At 42.0% G+C, this 18,271-nt stretch overlaps 1 protein-coding gene across 1 annotated transcript; it reads right to left on the reverse strand.

The window, feature by feature from the left end:
* Positions 1 to 872: 872 nt before the first annotated feature.
* LOC135552272 (uncharacterized) lies at positions 873 to 17,526 on the reverse strand. The gene is made up of 2 exons (XM_064983794.1): positions 16,641 to 17,526; positions 873 to 6,490 (listed from the first exon to the last, which is right to left on the reverse strand). The coding sequence occupies exon 2, from the start codon at positions 6,065 to 6,067 to the stop codon at positions 2,042 to 2,044; it is 4,026 nt and encodes a 1,341-aa protein (XP_064839866.1). The 5' UTR covers positions 6,068 to 6,490; positions 16,641 to 17,526; the 3' UTR covers positions 873 to 2,041.
* Between the last annotated feature and the right edge of the window lie 745 nt (positions 17,527 to 18,271).

Consider the following 18,271-nt stretch of genomic DNA (forward strand, 5'->3'; position numbering starts at 1 on the left):
TTGATGTGTATCACACCACTGACCCTATGATAATCTGACTGAAGTGTTAAATGCAGGCCCTGCCAAACTGGTGACCAAATACAGTATATTATAAAATAAAGGACTTTCTGAAAAGTGAATTCAAGCAAATGCACCAATATATACAATCTTCCAGATACAGAGGAAAACTCTCAGAGCAACCGGTTGTGAGCCTTTAGCACTAAACAGCCGTACTCATCTACTGGGCTTTTTATCCTCCATTTCTAATTGAGTGTGGCACTGCACAGGGCATGTGCCAACACGTGAGCTGTATACATCTCTGCAGTGTAAGGTAAGTACAGCACACTGTGTGGAACACCTTGCAGTTTTGCCATTTATTTGAACCTACTTAAATGATCAACATATAGGAAAGTAAATATAAACAGTGAAATGTGTAGGAGCGATCATTTGTGAATTGGCAAAAAGAAAAGTTCAGAATTGCTCTAGATTTAAATCAGTGGTATTCAAAACTTTCAGCGGGGACCCCATTTTCTTCGCCAGAATTTGACGACCCCCATCCCAAATCTGATTACAACCTTAAAATGTTTTTTTAAAAATTAATAAAATCGGTACATTTTTATTGTCACATCAACAAATTGCCTGCAATTAATTAAATTTATTTCTATCAAAATTAAGAGAATCAAGTAATACACATTTATTCATTCAAATGTTATTTTTCTAATTATCTTTCTCATTAACATGAGTATATGTATTTTTTTAAATGATCTTTCTCAATAACTTTTGTATATTGTCCCAAAAATTCTGTAATTTTTGCCCACTGCATTTCCTCCGCAACCCCACTAGGGGGAGACTTTGAATACCATCAATTTAAATAATAGGAAGGGAAAGCATGATGACATTTTTACAAATTTTTATTTAATTTTTAAGGGATTCAACAATTCACTTTAGGCAAAGAAAACAATAGTTATTTTGTAATAATATTTCATGTTTTAGTTTACTGAAAGGATAACACTGGGGGACAGGACCTAAGTAATGAACAATGTGTCCGTACACGTGTTACGGGATAGGGCTTAACTAAAGCATAGGGTTGGTAAATGTGGTAGGGAAGGATAAAAATGTTGTCACACTGATACATATATTCATCATCCTCCCATTGTTTTACAAAGATAGTCCCAGAACATATTCCCACCCACCCATACAATAGCAACAATGACAAAATAAATGATACTTGGAGTAAAAAAAAAACAGCAAATAATCAATATATAATAAAATATCATACGAATTGTACAGTACACTCCCATTGTTCCCATTATCCATTCCTGACACCAAAGTCCCATTGTTTTCCCCTATATATGATGGAAGTATACAGAAAAATGGTCTCTTTCATTCCATTCTGATCCATTCTAACCTGTTCAGCTAGCCAGTTTTGCACAATTTTACCGATTGTTTGACAAGATATGTCTAGTTACACTAAGTGATTATTCAATTCAGTGAGTCAAGTTTCATAACAGGAGAGACTAATTGACAACTATCTTTTATCGGTTCAAATAGCTTCTTAGACTGGCTTGCTTACCAGACATTTTGTTTTGCTTCAGGCCAAAAATCTGTATAAAAAAAAAAAATCTCTACAGGGAACAAAAGAAAAACACATAGTACAGAACAAAAGACAAATACTATTACTGTTTAACTGAATAATGACAGAAAACATAAAACATCAGTACTTTTGGTACTTCACTCTTACTACTATGCATTCATAATCCCAGACCAAACACAGCTAACAAAAATGATACTGTGGTTGAATGCATTTTAGAAGAAAAGAGATGCTACTCAAACACTCACATGATCTAGAATCCTCTCTCCGCTTTGGGGAAGCAAAGACAGATGGATGGTGCTTTTGATGTTGACCTTTAAAAAGTCCACGTTATCTTACAAACATCTCTGCTATCGTAAGGATTGTATGAATGGGATATATGGTAATTCTACTAAGCCTGTTGCCCAGATCTTTAAAACTTGCTAGTTCTTGCTTGCTTTTTAGTTAAAAAAATCCTAGACTATAAAATAATTAGTGGCTGTATTCAGTCACCACTGTTGTTCTCCCAGGCTGGCCCTCCTGAACCGCTTCTTCCGCTGTCTTCTCAACAACCTCTCTTGGGGGCAAGTTCACGTTCAAGCCCCAGCTTCCACTGCCTAAGAGAGATTGACCCCGGCAAGCAACCCTGTGCCTCTCTAGGAGAGATCCATTCCAAAAGCGGGAGCGGCATTTGGGACATGAGAACCGCCCTTGGGAAAGGTGACGTCCACGATGAATGAGGGCTTTCCGTAACGTCCGAGAACGCTTTCCGCAGACCGAGCACTTCAGACGGGCCTGGTGGCCGTTATTTCTTGGAGGGTGCCTCACACAACGATGGATCAAAAGTTTGGCCTGACTGGCGAATGTGGTGCTGGGGCAGTACTGGCATGGAAAACGTTTTATGGGGACTTCCATAGATGACAGCCCACTGACCTTAACCACACCTCCGCACCATTGTTTAACTCTATACCCTCCTCTCATTCTCAAGAGCTGGGCGAGCAGTTTCTTTTGCTTAAGCTTCTCATGCATTATTCCTTTTTTCCGCTTCATCAGTTTGAGTCTCCTGCTCGTGGCCTTATTCAAGGCAACCCCTACTAGTTGCCCCCCTCTCATTATACTTTGATATTCAACCCTCTTTTTTTTCTCTCTTTTTCTCTTGCCACCAACCCATCCTTCTTGGGACTGGAACTGAAAAGGGCGGTGTTGACCTTGGGAGGATTGGTTTGGCATGTAGGAGCCAGACGGATAAGTTGAGGGGTGGCCTGATTCAAAAAGAGGGATGTACTCAGCTGCTTGGGAAGGATGTTGGGTTCCACCAGCTGGTAGATTTGCCGAACCAGTGCGGCCCAATCCATGCTGCGATTGCCTGTGCCTGGACAAGCTGTTAGAATAGGCGAAAGCCTTCCCGCATACCTCACAACAGAAATTCTTTTCACCTCTTATTCCACCACCATGGACAGTTTGTTGATGGGCTGTCAGGTGGAACTGATGGCGGAAGGATTTCCAGCATGTTGTGCATGTATAGAGCTTCTGAGAGGGCTGAGTGGACGAACTGGACCCCTGAGACTTATCTTGAGGGTACGGATAATAAGATTGAGAGTTTGCTTGATTTCCATCTATATTATTAACCCCTCCATGGCCCTTAGCAATTTTTCCTCCTGGTGTCCCATCCAATTCCCCTTTTGTGTGTAATTTTCCATGTCTCACCAAGCTCTGAGCATAAGCAAACTCTTTACCACATAGGTCACATTTGTAGTTCTTCTGCCCAGAATGCACAGTGGAATGTTTAGTAAGATGGAAGTACTCCCGGAACTCTTTCCCACAAACATCACACCGGTGTGGCTTTTCACCTGTGTGAACACGGTCATGCCGACGTAGGGTCTCACGTCTCCTGAACCCTTTACCACATACTCCGCATGAATATGGCCGTTCCCCCTCTCCACGACTTCTTCTTTGTCTAACTATGATTCCATCAGGTCCTGGTTCTCTCTTCTGCCGAGGCTTGCGGGGCTTTTTCGGTTTAGCATTCATCATCTGCTGGCTTGGATGGGTTAAAGGCATGGTAGAGCCACTACCTGCTCTGTAGGTCTTGTCGATTTCAGATGTAGATGATGGACCACCTGGTGAGACTCCCATATTCCCAAAGCCAAGTCCTCCAAGCAAACCTCCAATGATGTCTCTTCGCTCCTCTCCTCGACTCTCGCCAGTACTTATGTCGCAGGAGGCAGCGGCAGCTGCTGCAATTGCAGACATGGCACTGCTAGTGACCTCATCCTCAGAGTCATCCAATAGAGATGAAAGAGGAAGGTGAGGCTGCTGTTGATGGAGATGGTGTTGTTGTTGTTGACTTTGAGGGTGTGGGTGTAAGGTAGGAGCCAAGGGTGCTTTTCTAAGTGTCTGGCTTGACATCTCACTGCTATGGGAGCTCTCTCCAGAATAACAAGATTGGTTAGCCTGCTGTCGTCGGTAGTCATCCACACTGTAGGATGGTTGGTAGGATGGCCGGTTCCTTGAATAATCCGTGCCATATTTGCTCGCTCCATCTCGTTGGTAATCACCTGTAGCACTGCCTCCAGCCACCATTTCAGTTTTGCTGCTACTTGCACTTGATGAGCTTTGATTTTCACCACTACTGCTTGGTCTGGGCCGGGAATTCCTTCCAGGCTTTCCACAGGTGCCAGACGCAGCATGGTTTAGCAAAGAGGTGCTCTCTCGGAAGCAGCGACCACAAGCAGGGCATCGGAAAGGCTTATCATCATGGATCTTCTCATGCCTAGTGAGGGACTCACGGCGGTTGAAAGACCGTTGACAGACACCACATGCAAATGGACGAGCCCCTGAATGGATAACACCATGCTGGAGGAGGTGCCCTCTTTTCTTAAATCCCTTTCCACATTCGGTGCAACAGAACGTTTTGTCTTCGCTTGAAGTGTCTGGCTTGGCATCTTCAGAAGTCAAACCATGACTACGGAGATGTCTTCGAAGGCTTGTAAGATGACTGAAGGTCTTTCCACATTCACCACAGTGGTAGATGGCTTCAGGGTCAGGTTGACAAGGCATGGAGGCCATGGGATTTGCAGGTTTAGGTAGCTGTGAATCATTCGCTACCAGCACCGAGGCTGTGGATGAGGAAGGGGCTGAGGAGGAAGAGGAGACCGTTGAGGAAGACTGTGTTGATGAAGAGAGGACTGATGAATGGTTATTACCAAGGCTGGTTATGGCTCCTCCTACAAGGCCCGGTTGAATGATTGTATTTTGACTGTGTTCAGTGGAGCTGCTGTGGCAGTTACTGCCACTGCTACTGCTGTGACTAGTGCCATCTGCTTTTCTCTGAGGAAGGTAGCCAGCCATAGCCTTCTTTCTCCTGCTACCACCACTTCCACCAGACCCAGATCCACTGTCTCCTTTCCCTTCATCTTTCGAAAGTGATAAATGGAGTGGTAGAGGGAGAGGCATACCACTAGCTTCTTGTTGCATCAACGAAGCCAGCTGATTGGAGGAGAGAACTGGAATACCTTGGAAATCAAAGCCACCCAGAGACGACGGCTGAGGTGTTGGGTGAAGAGGATGGTGTGGGTGGGTATGGCTGTGAGGGTGAGATAAAGCATGGGGTGCCAATGGTTGCTGCTGCTGTTGAGGTTGGGGAGTGGAGTGACTATGACTGTGAGAGGAGTGAAGAGCTGGAGGTGGGGCAAGGGCTGAGTTTGAGTCACTAGCTCCTTGGCCCAAACCCAGGCCAAGATGGTTATGACCCCCTTGTTGAACCAGAAACTGCTCCAGACTGCTGTTAGTCGGGACCCCAGAAAGAAAGTACTGATTGGCGGCAAGCATGCAACTGAACTGCTGATGTAAGCTACGTGGATCAGACTGCCCAACGAGTGGTTGCCCTAGGGAGGACACTGCACTGCCAGGGTTGTTACTGGTGGACGATGAAGATGACGGGGAGGGCGAAGAGGATGGTCCAGGTGAGGCTTGGGGAACAGAGAGGCCAGGGTGTAAAGGTGGCGGTGGGGGAGCCGATGTAACCACTCCTCCAATAACACCAGACCCTCCACTGCTACTACCACCAAAGTCAAAACGTCCCATTCCCGAGTGCAGCTGCTCTTGGGCTAGCGCTGCTTCTGCAGGGTGAAACGGACGTAAGAATTGTGGGTATCCTGCAGCAGAACTTCCACTACTACTCATCTTACTGGATTTCCGTGAACTATGCGAGGATGAGGACTGGCTCTGGTGTGATATTGGTGGAGGTGGGGCACTCATTTTGGCAAATATCGATGAAGAATCAGCAAAAGCATTACTTCTAGACCCCTGAAGAGACCCCAGACCAAGCCCAGAGAGAAGAGCCCCTGACGACTCCCCCTGCTGTTGGTGCTGCTGCTGAAGCTGCTGCTGATGCTGAAGTTGGACTTGCTGTTGGTGCTGCAACTGTCTTTCCAATCCAAGGCCTTTAAACTGGTGGGCTTGGTGTCCACTTAGCATATCTAGAATGTCCAAGGGGTACTTACTGAACTGGAACATCTCCCACTCACTAATGGGAGGTTTTTCCTGGGTCACTCGCCCTACTGTTGAAGTACAACAATATCGCACCAATAATCATCAATAGCCACAGCTACTGGAAGTAATGCTTCTTGAACAACAGAATGATTCTCGCCTCTACCAATGTCTATCCCTTATCCTCTCTTATACAGACGAATGCCTAGTGCTTGCACTTTAAACCAAGAAGAGCAGGTAAAGGTCCTTTTAAATAAATGCTGTTCCGAATTTGAAATACAACGTATAAATAGTATGCAGTCTATGTAGTGTTTGTAGAGTCCTTCTTGTACAGTGGTAGTCTTTTGTTTTTCACCAAAAATGTGAAGCTGTCAGCATCCAGCTGGGGTGGAGGAGGATGAACAGGCGTTCCACTGCTTTGTCTGCCCGTTGATGCCACACTCTTGAAGACTGGGGAAAAACAGAAACATTGCTTAAGTCTCTTGGTTAAATAGGCCTAGAGCTTGATTGCGCCTCGGGACAAAGTGGAGTCGGAAATTCAACGGCTCAGACACGAGACGTATGTGGCAGGATCTACAGGAAATCACAGACTACAAAAAGAAAACCAGCCACGTTACAGAAACTGACGTCTCGCTTCCAGACAAACTAAATCACCTTCTCTGCCCGCTTTGAGGATAATACAGTGACACCATCGTGGCCCGCTAACAAGGACTGCAGCCCCCACACCTCTCCTTCTCTGTGACCGACGTGAGTAAGACATTTAAACATGTTAACCCTCGCAAGGTTACTGGCACAGACGGCATCCCTTGCTGCGTCCTCAGAGCATGCGCAGACCAGCTGGCTGGTGTGTTTACAGACATATTCAATCGCTCCCTATCCCAGTCCGCTGTCCCCACATGCTTCAAGATGGCCACCATTGCTCCTCTACCCAAGGCGGCAAAGATAGCTAAATGACTACAGCCCCGTAGCAGTCACGTCTGTCATCATGAAGCGCTTTGAGAGACTAGTCAAGGATCATATCACCTCCACCCTACATGCCACCCTAGACCCACTTCAGTTTGCATACCGCCCCAACAGGTCCACAGACGATGCAATTGCCATCACACTGCCCTATCCCATCTGGACAAGAGGAATACCTATGTAAGAATGCTGTTCATTGAATACAGCTCAGCATTCAACACCATAGTAAGATTACAAGTTCATCATTAAGCTGGAGGCCCTGGGTCTAAACCCCGCACTGTGCAATTGGGTCCTGGACTTTGACGGGCCGATCACTTCGCTGACCCTCAACACTGGGGCCCCATAAGGGTGTGTGCTCAGCCCCTTCCTGTACTCCCTGTTCACCCATGAATGCGTGGCCATTCACGCCTCCAACTCAATAATCAAGTTTGCAGATGACACAACAGTAGTGGGCTTGATTACCAACAACAATGAGACAGCCTACAGGGAGGATGTGAGGTCACTTGGAGTGTGGTGTCAGGAAAACAACATCTCTCTCAACGTCAACTAAACAAAGGCGCAGATCGTGGACTTCAGGAAACAGCAGAGGGAGCACCACCCATCCACATCGAAGGGACAGTAGTGGAGGTGGAAAGTTAAGTTCCTCGGCGTACACATCACAGACAAACTGAAATGGTCCACCCACACAGACAGTGTGAAGAAGGAGCAACAGCGCCTCCAACCTCAAGAGACTGAAAAAATGTGGCTTGTACCCTAAAACCCCCCAAAAACTTTTACAATCGATGTACAATCAAGATCATTCTGTCAGTCTGTATCACCGCCTGGTTCGGCAACTGCACCGCCCTCAACCGCAAGGCTCTCCAGAGGGTGGTGCGGTCTGCACAACGCATCACCAGGGCAAACTACCTGCCCTCCAACGTCACAAGAAGGCCAAAAAGCTTCTATCTCAAGGCCATCAGACTGCTAAACAGCAATAACTAACTCAGAGAGGCTGCTGCCTACATAGATACTAATAACACTAGCCACCGAAAAAGCACACCATATATTCTGGCCAGAATTCAGAATCAGTAACTGACTGACTTTTTGGACCTGAATGCCAAATCAGGTGCTCGAAGTTTACCCACTTTGCATTCCCCACCCTACCATGCGATGTCATCACTAGTTGTCAAACTATTTTTTTTTACATCAAATATGTATATATATATAAATAAAAAACTAAACCCAGATTCTCATTTTCACAAATGTACCCTGGATAAGGAATGTGACAGACTATTTTTCTTAACATGTAAACGTAAAACGTTTTAAGTTTACGGTTTCCCATAAAAAAAAGAGAAGACAATTCACAAAATTCCATGTGAATTTACAATGCAGCTGTGCTGCCAGCAACGGTTTGGGTCTCACCGTGCATCCCTTTCAGATAATTAAAGTAAAGATACAACCATTTTGAATGTTATATTGTTTTTGTGCATCTCTGAGCAATTTCCTGATTCTCTGGGTCAATTCATGTTTTCACGTGTATCGGAGATATTGCCATTCAAGTAGGCAGAAATTCAGTTGGTATGACATAGCCTTAAGATAAAGCCGCTCTCACCACACTGGAAGTTAAACAGGAATACAACTTTTAGATCGGAGAAACATGTGAGATTGTCTTCTCTCCAATGAGCCATTGATCATATTTCCGTGATTTAAATACGTAGAGAAATGTGTAATTTAACAAAAGGGTTTAACACATTTCTCCCATTTGTCTGCCTCTTCAGTCCAGGGTGAATTGCATGGTGCCGTTGAGAATGTCAGACTGCATCGATCTGCAGGTTGAACATGGTGAGATTGTAGACTGGTAAATCGATAGTTAGTGCAGTTTGTTTAGGTGATTTTACAGCTCTCCTCTTCACAGGCTGATATTGACTTTGGTATTATTGTGTGTAGCTACATTTGCTAGCTAGCGAGCTACATAGCCAGCCAGCCCACAGAGACAGAATTGCGGGTTTTGTAGTTGACTTCAGCAGCAACAGATTTCCACGTTGCTACCAACCTTATAAACAAAATGAAACATTTGTTCACCCCCAAACATTATTCTCACATATTAGTGTTATGCAAATGAGTGGTTTGGTGGAATTTTATTTTTAAAGCATTGCACCTATACTACCATTACTGTACCTCAACTCCAGTTAGATTTTCTTTCTCATGTAACTTCTCAAAGTATTGCCACACAAGACTTCGCTGCGGTCACTTACCTTTCTCTGTCATTTTTCCAACTGTTAACGACAATGACGTAGTGGAGAGTCGACTCCAAAATAATTGTTTCCTCGAATCCTTGCACGTCGAGTGTGAAGACTCCTAAGATTCTGTATTTTTGGAACGCAGGAGACTGACTAGCTGCCGTACCTCCAAGAACACAAACGCTCACAATTTTCCGTGAGCTAGAGGGGGACGGAGGGAGACAGTATAGGGAGGTCAGCCTCCAGACACACAGAACCGTGCACTAGGCCTATCAGACGGCAATCAAAAGCTGTATCTCACAATGGAATCCTGTATATCACAATTTCTTGGCTTGCAATGTCTCACAACTTCAGTAACGCAGGGCCTAACATCAATAAATAGGCTAGGATATTGAGATGAGCTAGACGCAACACTTCAATCTCGTAGTATCTGCGCAGGAGCACGGGTTCGCTTTACGCTGTTCACAGCGTGGTAGCCAGGGCACCAAAACAAAGAAGAAGTTGAGCCTAAGTTGATGCGTAAATTGACCCACTATTTGTTGTTCTTTCGGCATCTACGCAAAAACAAACAAAACATTTTCAGTTATGGATCTATCTTAACTTTCAGATACTAATTTTCGTTTAAATGGTTTAATGTTTTACAACCCTACCTTAAACTAGGGCTGGGTGATATGGCTAAAATATATTTTTGTTTCATGTTTTTGAATAATAAAAGTTATAAACTTGCTTTATGAGTAGTGTGGCCCTAGGGTGGCAACACACACATTCTAAGTGATTTCATTGGGTCTTTCTGCATTGTTTCATACTCTTCAATTCAACTAAAAATTATTTCTCAGCATTATCATACATTTCTGCTTTTCCTGCACTCATTTGAGATCATTTCCACGTAGTGCTGCAAGATATGGGCAAACAATCTGGGCCTTATTTTTAACCAAATGTTGCAATTGCGATTTAGAGGAAAACACTTGGGTGAACTGTTAGAATCATGGAAATAGAATTATTATTCTAATTCTATAGTTAGAATATAATAGTGGGCACTTTAAATAATGTGTTTGACATGACTATGAATGAAAATACCAAGGAGGAGTTATTGTGACAGGGTAGGAACCAAAGTGTTGACAAGTGTTTCCTAGGGGAACCTTAAGCTTTGGCGGACCAACTGGCAAGCGTCTACATTGACATGTTCAACCTCTCCCTGACCGAGTCTGTAATACCTACATGTTTCAAGCAGACCACCATAGTCCCTGAGCCCAAGAAAGCAAAGGTAAACTGCCTAAATGACTACCGCCCCGTAGCACTCACATCGGTAGCCCTGAAGTCCTTTGAAAGGCATTTCTATGCGCTTATCTTGAACCTAAGCTTGTCGCCTGCCTTCTCACCTTTGGGACAATGACTCCCATTGTTAGGGTGGAGAAGTGAGCATCTCCTCATTATATACAACTCCCTGATGTAAATGGGAAGGAGCACAGGAGCGAACAAGACGAGACCAAAAAGACAACATGAGAACAAGCGGACATAAACTTTCATAAAAACAAAAATGAATTTGATATATATTGGCCAGTCCTACACTACGCATGCCGCATCACAAACATTTTTACATTCAAATACCATTATAGAAGGTAAAGTAAAAACCCAAACCGGTCCGTGCATCAATACCGGTATATTGTAAAATACGGTATATCACCCAGCCCTACCTTAGACCTTATTTTACATTGGAAGCATTTGTGTTGAGCCAGTCATCGGTTGAGACAGCATACTCGAATACAGGGTGGGTATCATTTCAATCATAGAAATAGAATTCATAGAACGGACCTATCCCTTCAGACACCTACAATTTATCTGGTACACCATTGACATTTCAATTTAATTGAAACAAACTTCCAATTACTACCAGTAAGATAGCAGCTGGTCCACCCACTGTCGAATGTCAACTTGAATGGAAATATATTATCTATATCATTTCAATAGGTTTCCAATGGAAAATTGACAGCTTAAAAAAAGGTCCAATGCAACCTTTTAATCTCAAAACAAAATAATTTGAGGTAACAATGAAGTACCTTCATGTGATTGTTTTCAATTAAAAGGATCAAAAAGAAACAAACAGCTTCTTAACAAACACCAATTGGTGTGAGTGGGGAGGGAAAACTGAAAACTAGCCATTATTGGCAGAGAGATTTGGAGCAGGGATACAAGTCTCAGTCAATTTTGCTGCCGACTAACCAACCCCCAAGAACAGTTTAGCAAACGGTTAAATTCGTTCCAAACAGTAAAATTACCTGATCAAGAGAAAATATTATGCATGGGTAAAATGAACAGATATTTTTCATTAACTTCTTTGGGACCGGGGGGGCAGTATTGAGTAGCTTGGATGAATAAGGTGCCCAGAGTAAACTGCCTGCTACTCAGGCCCAGTTGCTAATATATGCAGATTATTAGTATATTTGGATAGAAAACACTGAAGTTTATAAAACAGTTTGAATGATGTCTGTGAGTATAACAGAACTTATATGGCAGGCAAAAAACTGAGAACAAATCCAACCAGGAAGTGGGAAATCTGAGGTTTGTAGTTTTTCAACTAATTCCCTTTCAAAAACAGTGTCTATGGGGTCATATTGCACTTCCTAAGGCTTCCACTAGATGTCAACAGTCTTTAGAACCTTGTTTGATGCTTCTACTGTGAGGTGGGGGCTCATAAGGGCTGTTTGAGCCAGGTGTCTGGCAGAGTGCCATGAGCTCGTGACGCGCGTTCACGTGCGAGTTAGCTTGCGTTCCATTGCATTTCTACAGACGAAGGAATTCTCCGGTTGGAACATTATTGAAGATTTATGATAAAAACATCCTAAAGATTGATTCTATACTTCGTTTGACATGTTTCTACGAACTGTAATATAACGTTTTGTCTGAACTTTCGCATGGACTTGGATAGTGTACTAAACGCGCCAACAAAAATTAGGTATTTGGACATATATGTGGGACTTCATCGAATAAATCAAACATTTATTGTGGAACTGGGATTCCTGGGAGTGCATTCTGATGAAGATCATCAAAGGTAAGTGAATATTTATAATGCTAATTCTGACTTCTGTTGACTGCACAACATGGCGGAGATCTGTTTGGCTGTTTTGTTGTCTGAGCACTGTACTCAGAATATTATATGGTGTGCTTTTTCGGTAAAGCTTTTTTGAAATCTAACACCGCGTTTGCATTAAGGAGAATTTTGTCTAAAGTTCCATGTGTAACACTTGTATTTTTATCAACATTTATGATGAGTATTTCTGTAAATTGATGTGACTCTGCAAAATCACCGGATGTATTGGAACTACTGAACGTAACGTGCCAATGTAAACTCCGATACAGTTCATATTTATATAAAAAAAATTGAACAAAACATACATGTATTGTGAAACATGAAGTCCTATGGAGTGTCATCTGATGAAGATCATCAAAGGTTAGTGATTAATTGTATCATTATTTCTGCTTTTTTGACTCTTCTCTTTGGCTGGAAAAATGGCTGTGTTTTTCAATGACTTGGCTCTGACCTAACAATCGTTTGTGGAGCTTTCGCCGTAAAGCCTTTTTGAAATCGGACAAATGGCTGGATTAACGAAAGTTCATCTTTAAAATCGTGTAAAATACTTGAGGAATTTTAATGACATTTCTGTTGTTTTAAATTTGGCCCCCTGCACTTACACTGGCTGTTGTTGAGGTGGGATGCTACCGTCCCGAATGTCCCAGAGGTTAAGAGCTTAAAAAACATGCAACAATAAATAGCAAGCCTGTGGTCTCATTATTTAACATGAAACTACTGTGATGAAGCAGACAATGTAATACATAATTTGCGGTAAAACGCTGTTCTAAAAGCCGCCCCTGACGCAAGCCGTTTAATGTGACTGAAATGAACACCTCCATTAGAAACGTAGAAAGAGGTAAACTGTAAATATGCAACAACTAGGAACAACGTTGATATGAAAACCAATAGAACAGAAGATAAATGCTGTGAAACTTTTTTTTGGTAGCTACTTAGTGCTGCTACTCTGTCTCCCACAGCTCCCTGCAGTCTGAGTAGCCTAGCAACGAGTCTCCACTCGTTTGCTCATGGCTCTCTGACTGAAGACAACCATTAGTTGATGTAAGAAAGCTACTTTCTAACTCTATAAATTCACTGTACATTACTATTTTCTGCAAAATAATAATTCTGGTTGACTCCGTCACTGTTCCCGTTTTATGAGTTTTGTTCAAATTCTGACACTAATTGAATTACGCAAATTAACCGCTTCATCTGGTCACTTTCTTATTGACTGTCACTGGTGCTTCCTGCTTTAGTTTTTGCTTATAAGTAGGAATCGGGAGGATAGAATTGTGGCCAGATTTGCCAAATGGGGGGCAAGCGTAGAACTAATGTCTGTGTGTGGAGTAAAGGTGACCTAGAGGTTTTTCCCCTCTGGTTGCACATTTAACATGCTAGTAGAAATTAGGTAAAACCAATTTCAGGTTCCCTGCATTAAAGTCCCAGGCCACTAGGAGCGGCGCCTCTGGATGAGCGTTTTCCTGTTTGCTTAAGGCCGTATATAGCTCATTGATTGCCAGCATCAGTTTGTGGTGGTATATAGACAGCTATGAAAAAGACAGATGAAAACTCTCTTGGTAAATAGTGTGGTCTACAGCTTATCATGAGGTACTCTACCTCATGCACCAGCAGTTGTTCACAAATACACATAGACCACCACCCCTTGTCTTACCAGAGGCCGCTGTGCTATCCTTGCCGAAAAAGATTAAAACCCGCCAGCTGTATGTTATCCAAGTCGTCGTTCAGCCACGACTCGGTGAAACACAAGATATTAGAGTTTTATATCCCGTTGGTAATCTCCCCCGCATCCGTCGATATCGCCATTCCGCATCTGCGGTAAAAGGTGGCTAAATTATCCTCAGTATGGTCATCTTAAAACAATTCCATGTTAGTTTAGAACCTAGAGGGTTAACCTGTCTCATCCCCTTCATCTAGACTGATTGAAGTGGATTTAACAATAAGGGATCATAGATGTATCAGGTGAATGCTATGTCATGGAAAGAGCAGGTGTTCTTAATGTTTTTTTACACACAGTGTATATGAACAAAATCTAGGTTTAGATAATTGATGTCAAAAGGTAATGTTTTATTTAAAAAAAAATATTTCAACAAATCATAAAAGATTTGAACAACCCTGTTTGTAAGCTTTCAAATTATATCAAACTCAACCAGTCTCATGGTAGGGTGGGCTTTGCAAATTGGGTCAAAATTGAGCAATCTCAATTTTTACCTTGTCAGCTCGGGGATTCGATCTTGCACCCTTTTGGTTACACACTGAATTCATGTCTCTCCTATTTTCAAATGCCAAAACATTCAGATCCAAAATGTCACTTTCTGACCACTTCCACCATGGGAAAACATGGACGATTTCATTCAAATCAAAAGGGGTTCAGTAAAAAAAGTTATTGAAATCATATGGAACAACTTAGCTGTTAGTTCAACCAATCATACTTTCAACATGTACCTCAGGTTTGCTTTAAAAACAGGAGAGACGTGAATTCAGTGTGTGCAGTTAATTGTGTGCAATCCTGGTCCTAGGGGACCACATCTTTGTTCTAGCCCAGCACTAATTCAATTAACCAACAAGTACTTTATTATTCTAGTTGAGCTGTGCAGATGTGTAAGGGCAAAACCGCCTATAAATATATTCGGTGGAAGCGTGGGCGGCAGGTAGCCTAGTGGTTAGAGCTTTGGACTCGTAACCAAAAGGGTGCAAGATAACATCCCTGAGCTGACACGGTAAAAAAATCTGTCGTTCTGCCCCCGAACAAGGCAGTTAACCCACTGTTCCTAGGCCGTCATTGAAAATAAGAACTTATTCTTAACTGACTTGCCTAGTTAAATAAAGGTCAAATAAAAAACACTGGTGTGGTTAAAATAATCTTTCACCTTTACTTTTTTCCAGGTGACTTTTCTGACTTGGTTAGAGACATGGGAGACCTGCCACAGCTACACAACCACCTCACCTAGACTAATTATAGGCTACATTTCAAAATGGTAACACCAGCACCACATTCAGCGGGACGTAACGTTCAGATATAAATATGCTATGTAGAACAGACACGTGAAATAAGGAATCTATTCATGGAATTTCTATCTGTAACATTCAAGAACGTTTTGCAACTGAACGTGGCCCTGGGCTACACCCAACCTTCAGTCCTTTAAGGTAAATATCACAGGAAACCCAGTGTGAAACTTCTGCTAAAGAACAACAGTGAATTCACTGTGTCCTTCCACATAACAATAGACACACAAAAACAGTTCTGTCTTGTGGGCAACTTTCCAATTACATTTCTTGTAGGGCGATAAGGTCACCCAACCTATTGTTACCAAACAAGGAAGGTATTATAATAGCCAAGAAAATAAATAGATGACCCATATAACCTTGTGGAGTTTGGTACAATTGTCTTGTTATAATAAACAAACAAGTAGCCTACTCCATAGATGATTTTTGTTGTCATGAAACTTTGTAAACAAATGATTTAGGCCATTTACGCCAAATCAAGTCCAAATGATTAATTGCGTTGTTCTCGTGGAATGAGTCCTTGAGCACTATAGTTAGGTCTAGCCTCATCTCATAAAAATTAAGTACTACCAGTAAAGGTATTGACATGGGACGCGTGTTCTGTTTTCTCCATCCTTTGCTTTTTTCAGGGGCCCACTCGTTGATATAATGCACAATTTGCTGATTGAAGCCTACGGGGCAATGCAAATTAAATGTATGTAGCTAGTTATGAAATGATATACCATGAACTTGAAGCCATTAGTCTAAAGTACCAAGAAGGCAATCAAATAGGCCTAAATAGAATGTAGCCTGGGCCTCGGTAAAATCAATTCAAAGTTTATTGGACATGTACACATATTTGCTGGTGTTATAGCAGGTGTAACGAAATGCTTATGTTACTAGCTCCAACAGTGAAGTAGAATGTTTCGCAAATGTAATACAAATAAAAAATATATATAAAATCAAGGAATTACAATCAAAGTGGATATATTAGAGTGAGCATATGAGAATCCAGAATATAAATATGTGACAGAAATTGGCATAAACTGATTGGCATGCACAGTGTTTCATAACATGCTGTGCATCATTATGTAAAATAAATCGACAACTATGGATGATCGCCAACATGGCCATGTCTAGACCTGTACCTGATAGGTGCCAATAGCCTACTGTTGAGATATTTGCAACCATAACATAGAATGTGTTTTTATATAACTTACAAAAGACTACTACTGAGCTAAAATGTTTTCCAGTGACGTTCCCAGTATTTCCTGCTGGTCTGTGAAGACCTTGCCTAACTACAAGGTTATAACGTACCATTTAACAATAAACTATTTTTAAAACATCTTACCAACAGGTTTGGTGGGATGTATATGGGCTGGAGACTGGTGTAGCACTTTCTGCTTGATTGAAGACCAAAACGTGTTTACAAGTAGAAACGAATGGGTCTGCTTCCATTGATCTTCTGGTGGGTAGCTAAGTTAGCTAGACTAACTTGAAAACCCACCAAAATTGCAGGTGGTGGCAAAATTCCAAAATTAGCAGCGCGGCATTCGTCATTAGCTAACTAACGTTAGCAGGCTAACATTACTTTGTTTTTATAGGTGGTTGAGTATAGTTGTCAACCAAAACAGCAATACAAATTCAATTGGATCTGAATAAAGGAGTATTTCAATCATGTCGTTGTTAGCTAATACATGTAAATGTCGTTTGAAAACCTGGTTGCATAGGTAGTCGATGCTAAGCTAACCTAGCTAACAGATAGCTTGATAGCTGTCTTTTTTAGCTAGCTAACCTTATAATTACCATTAAATTCGCCTGTCAAAACGGTAAAAGAAAAAAAACATAGGATAAAAATGGCGCGGGGTATGCCGTGAAAACTTATGTCAGATAGCCATTTTTCTTCATCCAGGGACAAATATTTTCAAAGGCCTGCCTCTCCATCGGCCCAGGAGGGCTGTTTTCGACTCGTTAACAAAAACTATTTCCGCTGGGTTGGCCTGCTAATTCACATATGTCCCTTGTTTGAAGCGGTAGTTTCGATGCTTGAATCGTTAACTCTTCGAATTTACCGAAATTAGCCCTTTCTTGAGTGTTTGTCGTATTTTCATTATTTTTCTTCGGTCAAATATTTTCCGCCCCGTGTCAATTTTAGATGTCCCCGTCTATGGACTATGCCTACGGCTGCTAATGTTCTTCGAGTTAAAATGGTAGCTTCCGGTCTGTATTCTATTTCCGGGTAGTGTCACAGGCTAAGTCCAACCAACCGTGAGTGTGTGCGCGCGCGCGTGTTAGAGTGTGCAGAGCCATGTATTTGGAAAGCATACATGGCTGTGTGCTCGTGTTGTTTCTGAATTTCTGCATTACCCAAACAATTGCATGACCAATGTCAAATGCATTATTAAATGCATGTATTTAGTTGAATAATGCATTTTACACACAATTGAGATTAATTATTGCTTATATTAAAATAAAAATGTTTTTTTAAGGACATTTTGTCAGATTAGTTTCCATATACTGACATCATTCATACTGAATCCACAAGGGTGACAAAGGGGAATAAAAGGGACAAACGACTACATGTTTTGGTATAAGAAAGGTTGAGAGAACAATATCAAAGTGACTCCCATATTACTAGACACTTAACAGCTGCTCATCACATATGTGAGGTAAAGCAATTAGAAATAATTAGTTCAGAGAGTGTGGCCCAGAGAGATTTATATTCCTGGAATTTTAAGTAAACGAGGACAGTGTAATTATAGGGCCATTTATAGAACTTACAACCAGAATACTTTATTTATTGTTTTAATTTATTTAGGATCCCCATTGACTTCCTGGCGTCCAGCAACATTAAGGCAGTTGCATACAATTTAAAATATTACATGACATTACATTTCATAACACTTTTCCCAACATATGAAGTGTGTTCCCTCAGGCCACTACTCTACTATCACATATCTATAATACAAAATCCACGTGTGG

This window comes from Oncorhynchus masou, chromosome 13 (genome assembly GCF_036934945.1).
Source record: "Oncorhynchus masou masou isolate Uvic2021 chromosome 13, UVic_Omas_1.1, whole genome shotgun sequence".
Classification (NCBI taxonomy): Eukaryota; Metazoa; Chordata; class Actinopteri; order Salmoniformes; family Salmonidae; genus Oncorhynchus; species Oncorhynchus masou.

Coding starts and splice junctions, on each gene's coding strand:
- LOC135552272 (XM_064983794.1), bottom strand. CDS start 6,067: ATGTTCCAGTTCAGTAAGTACCCCTTGGACATTCTAGATATGCTAAGT.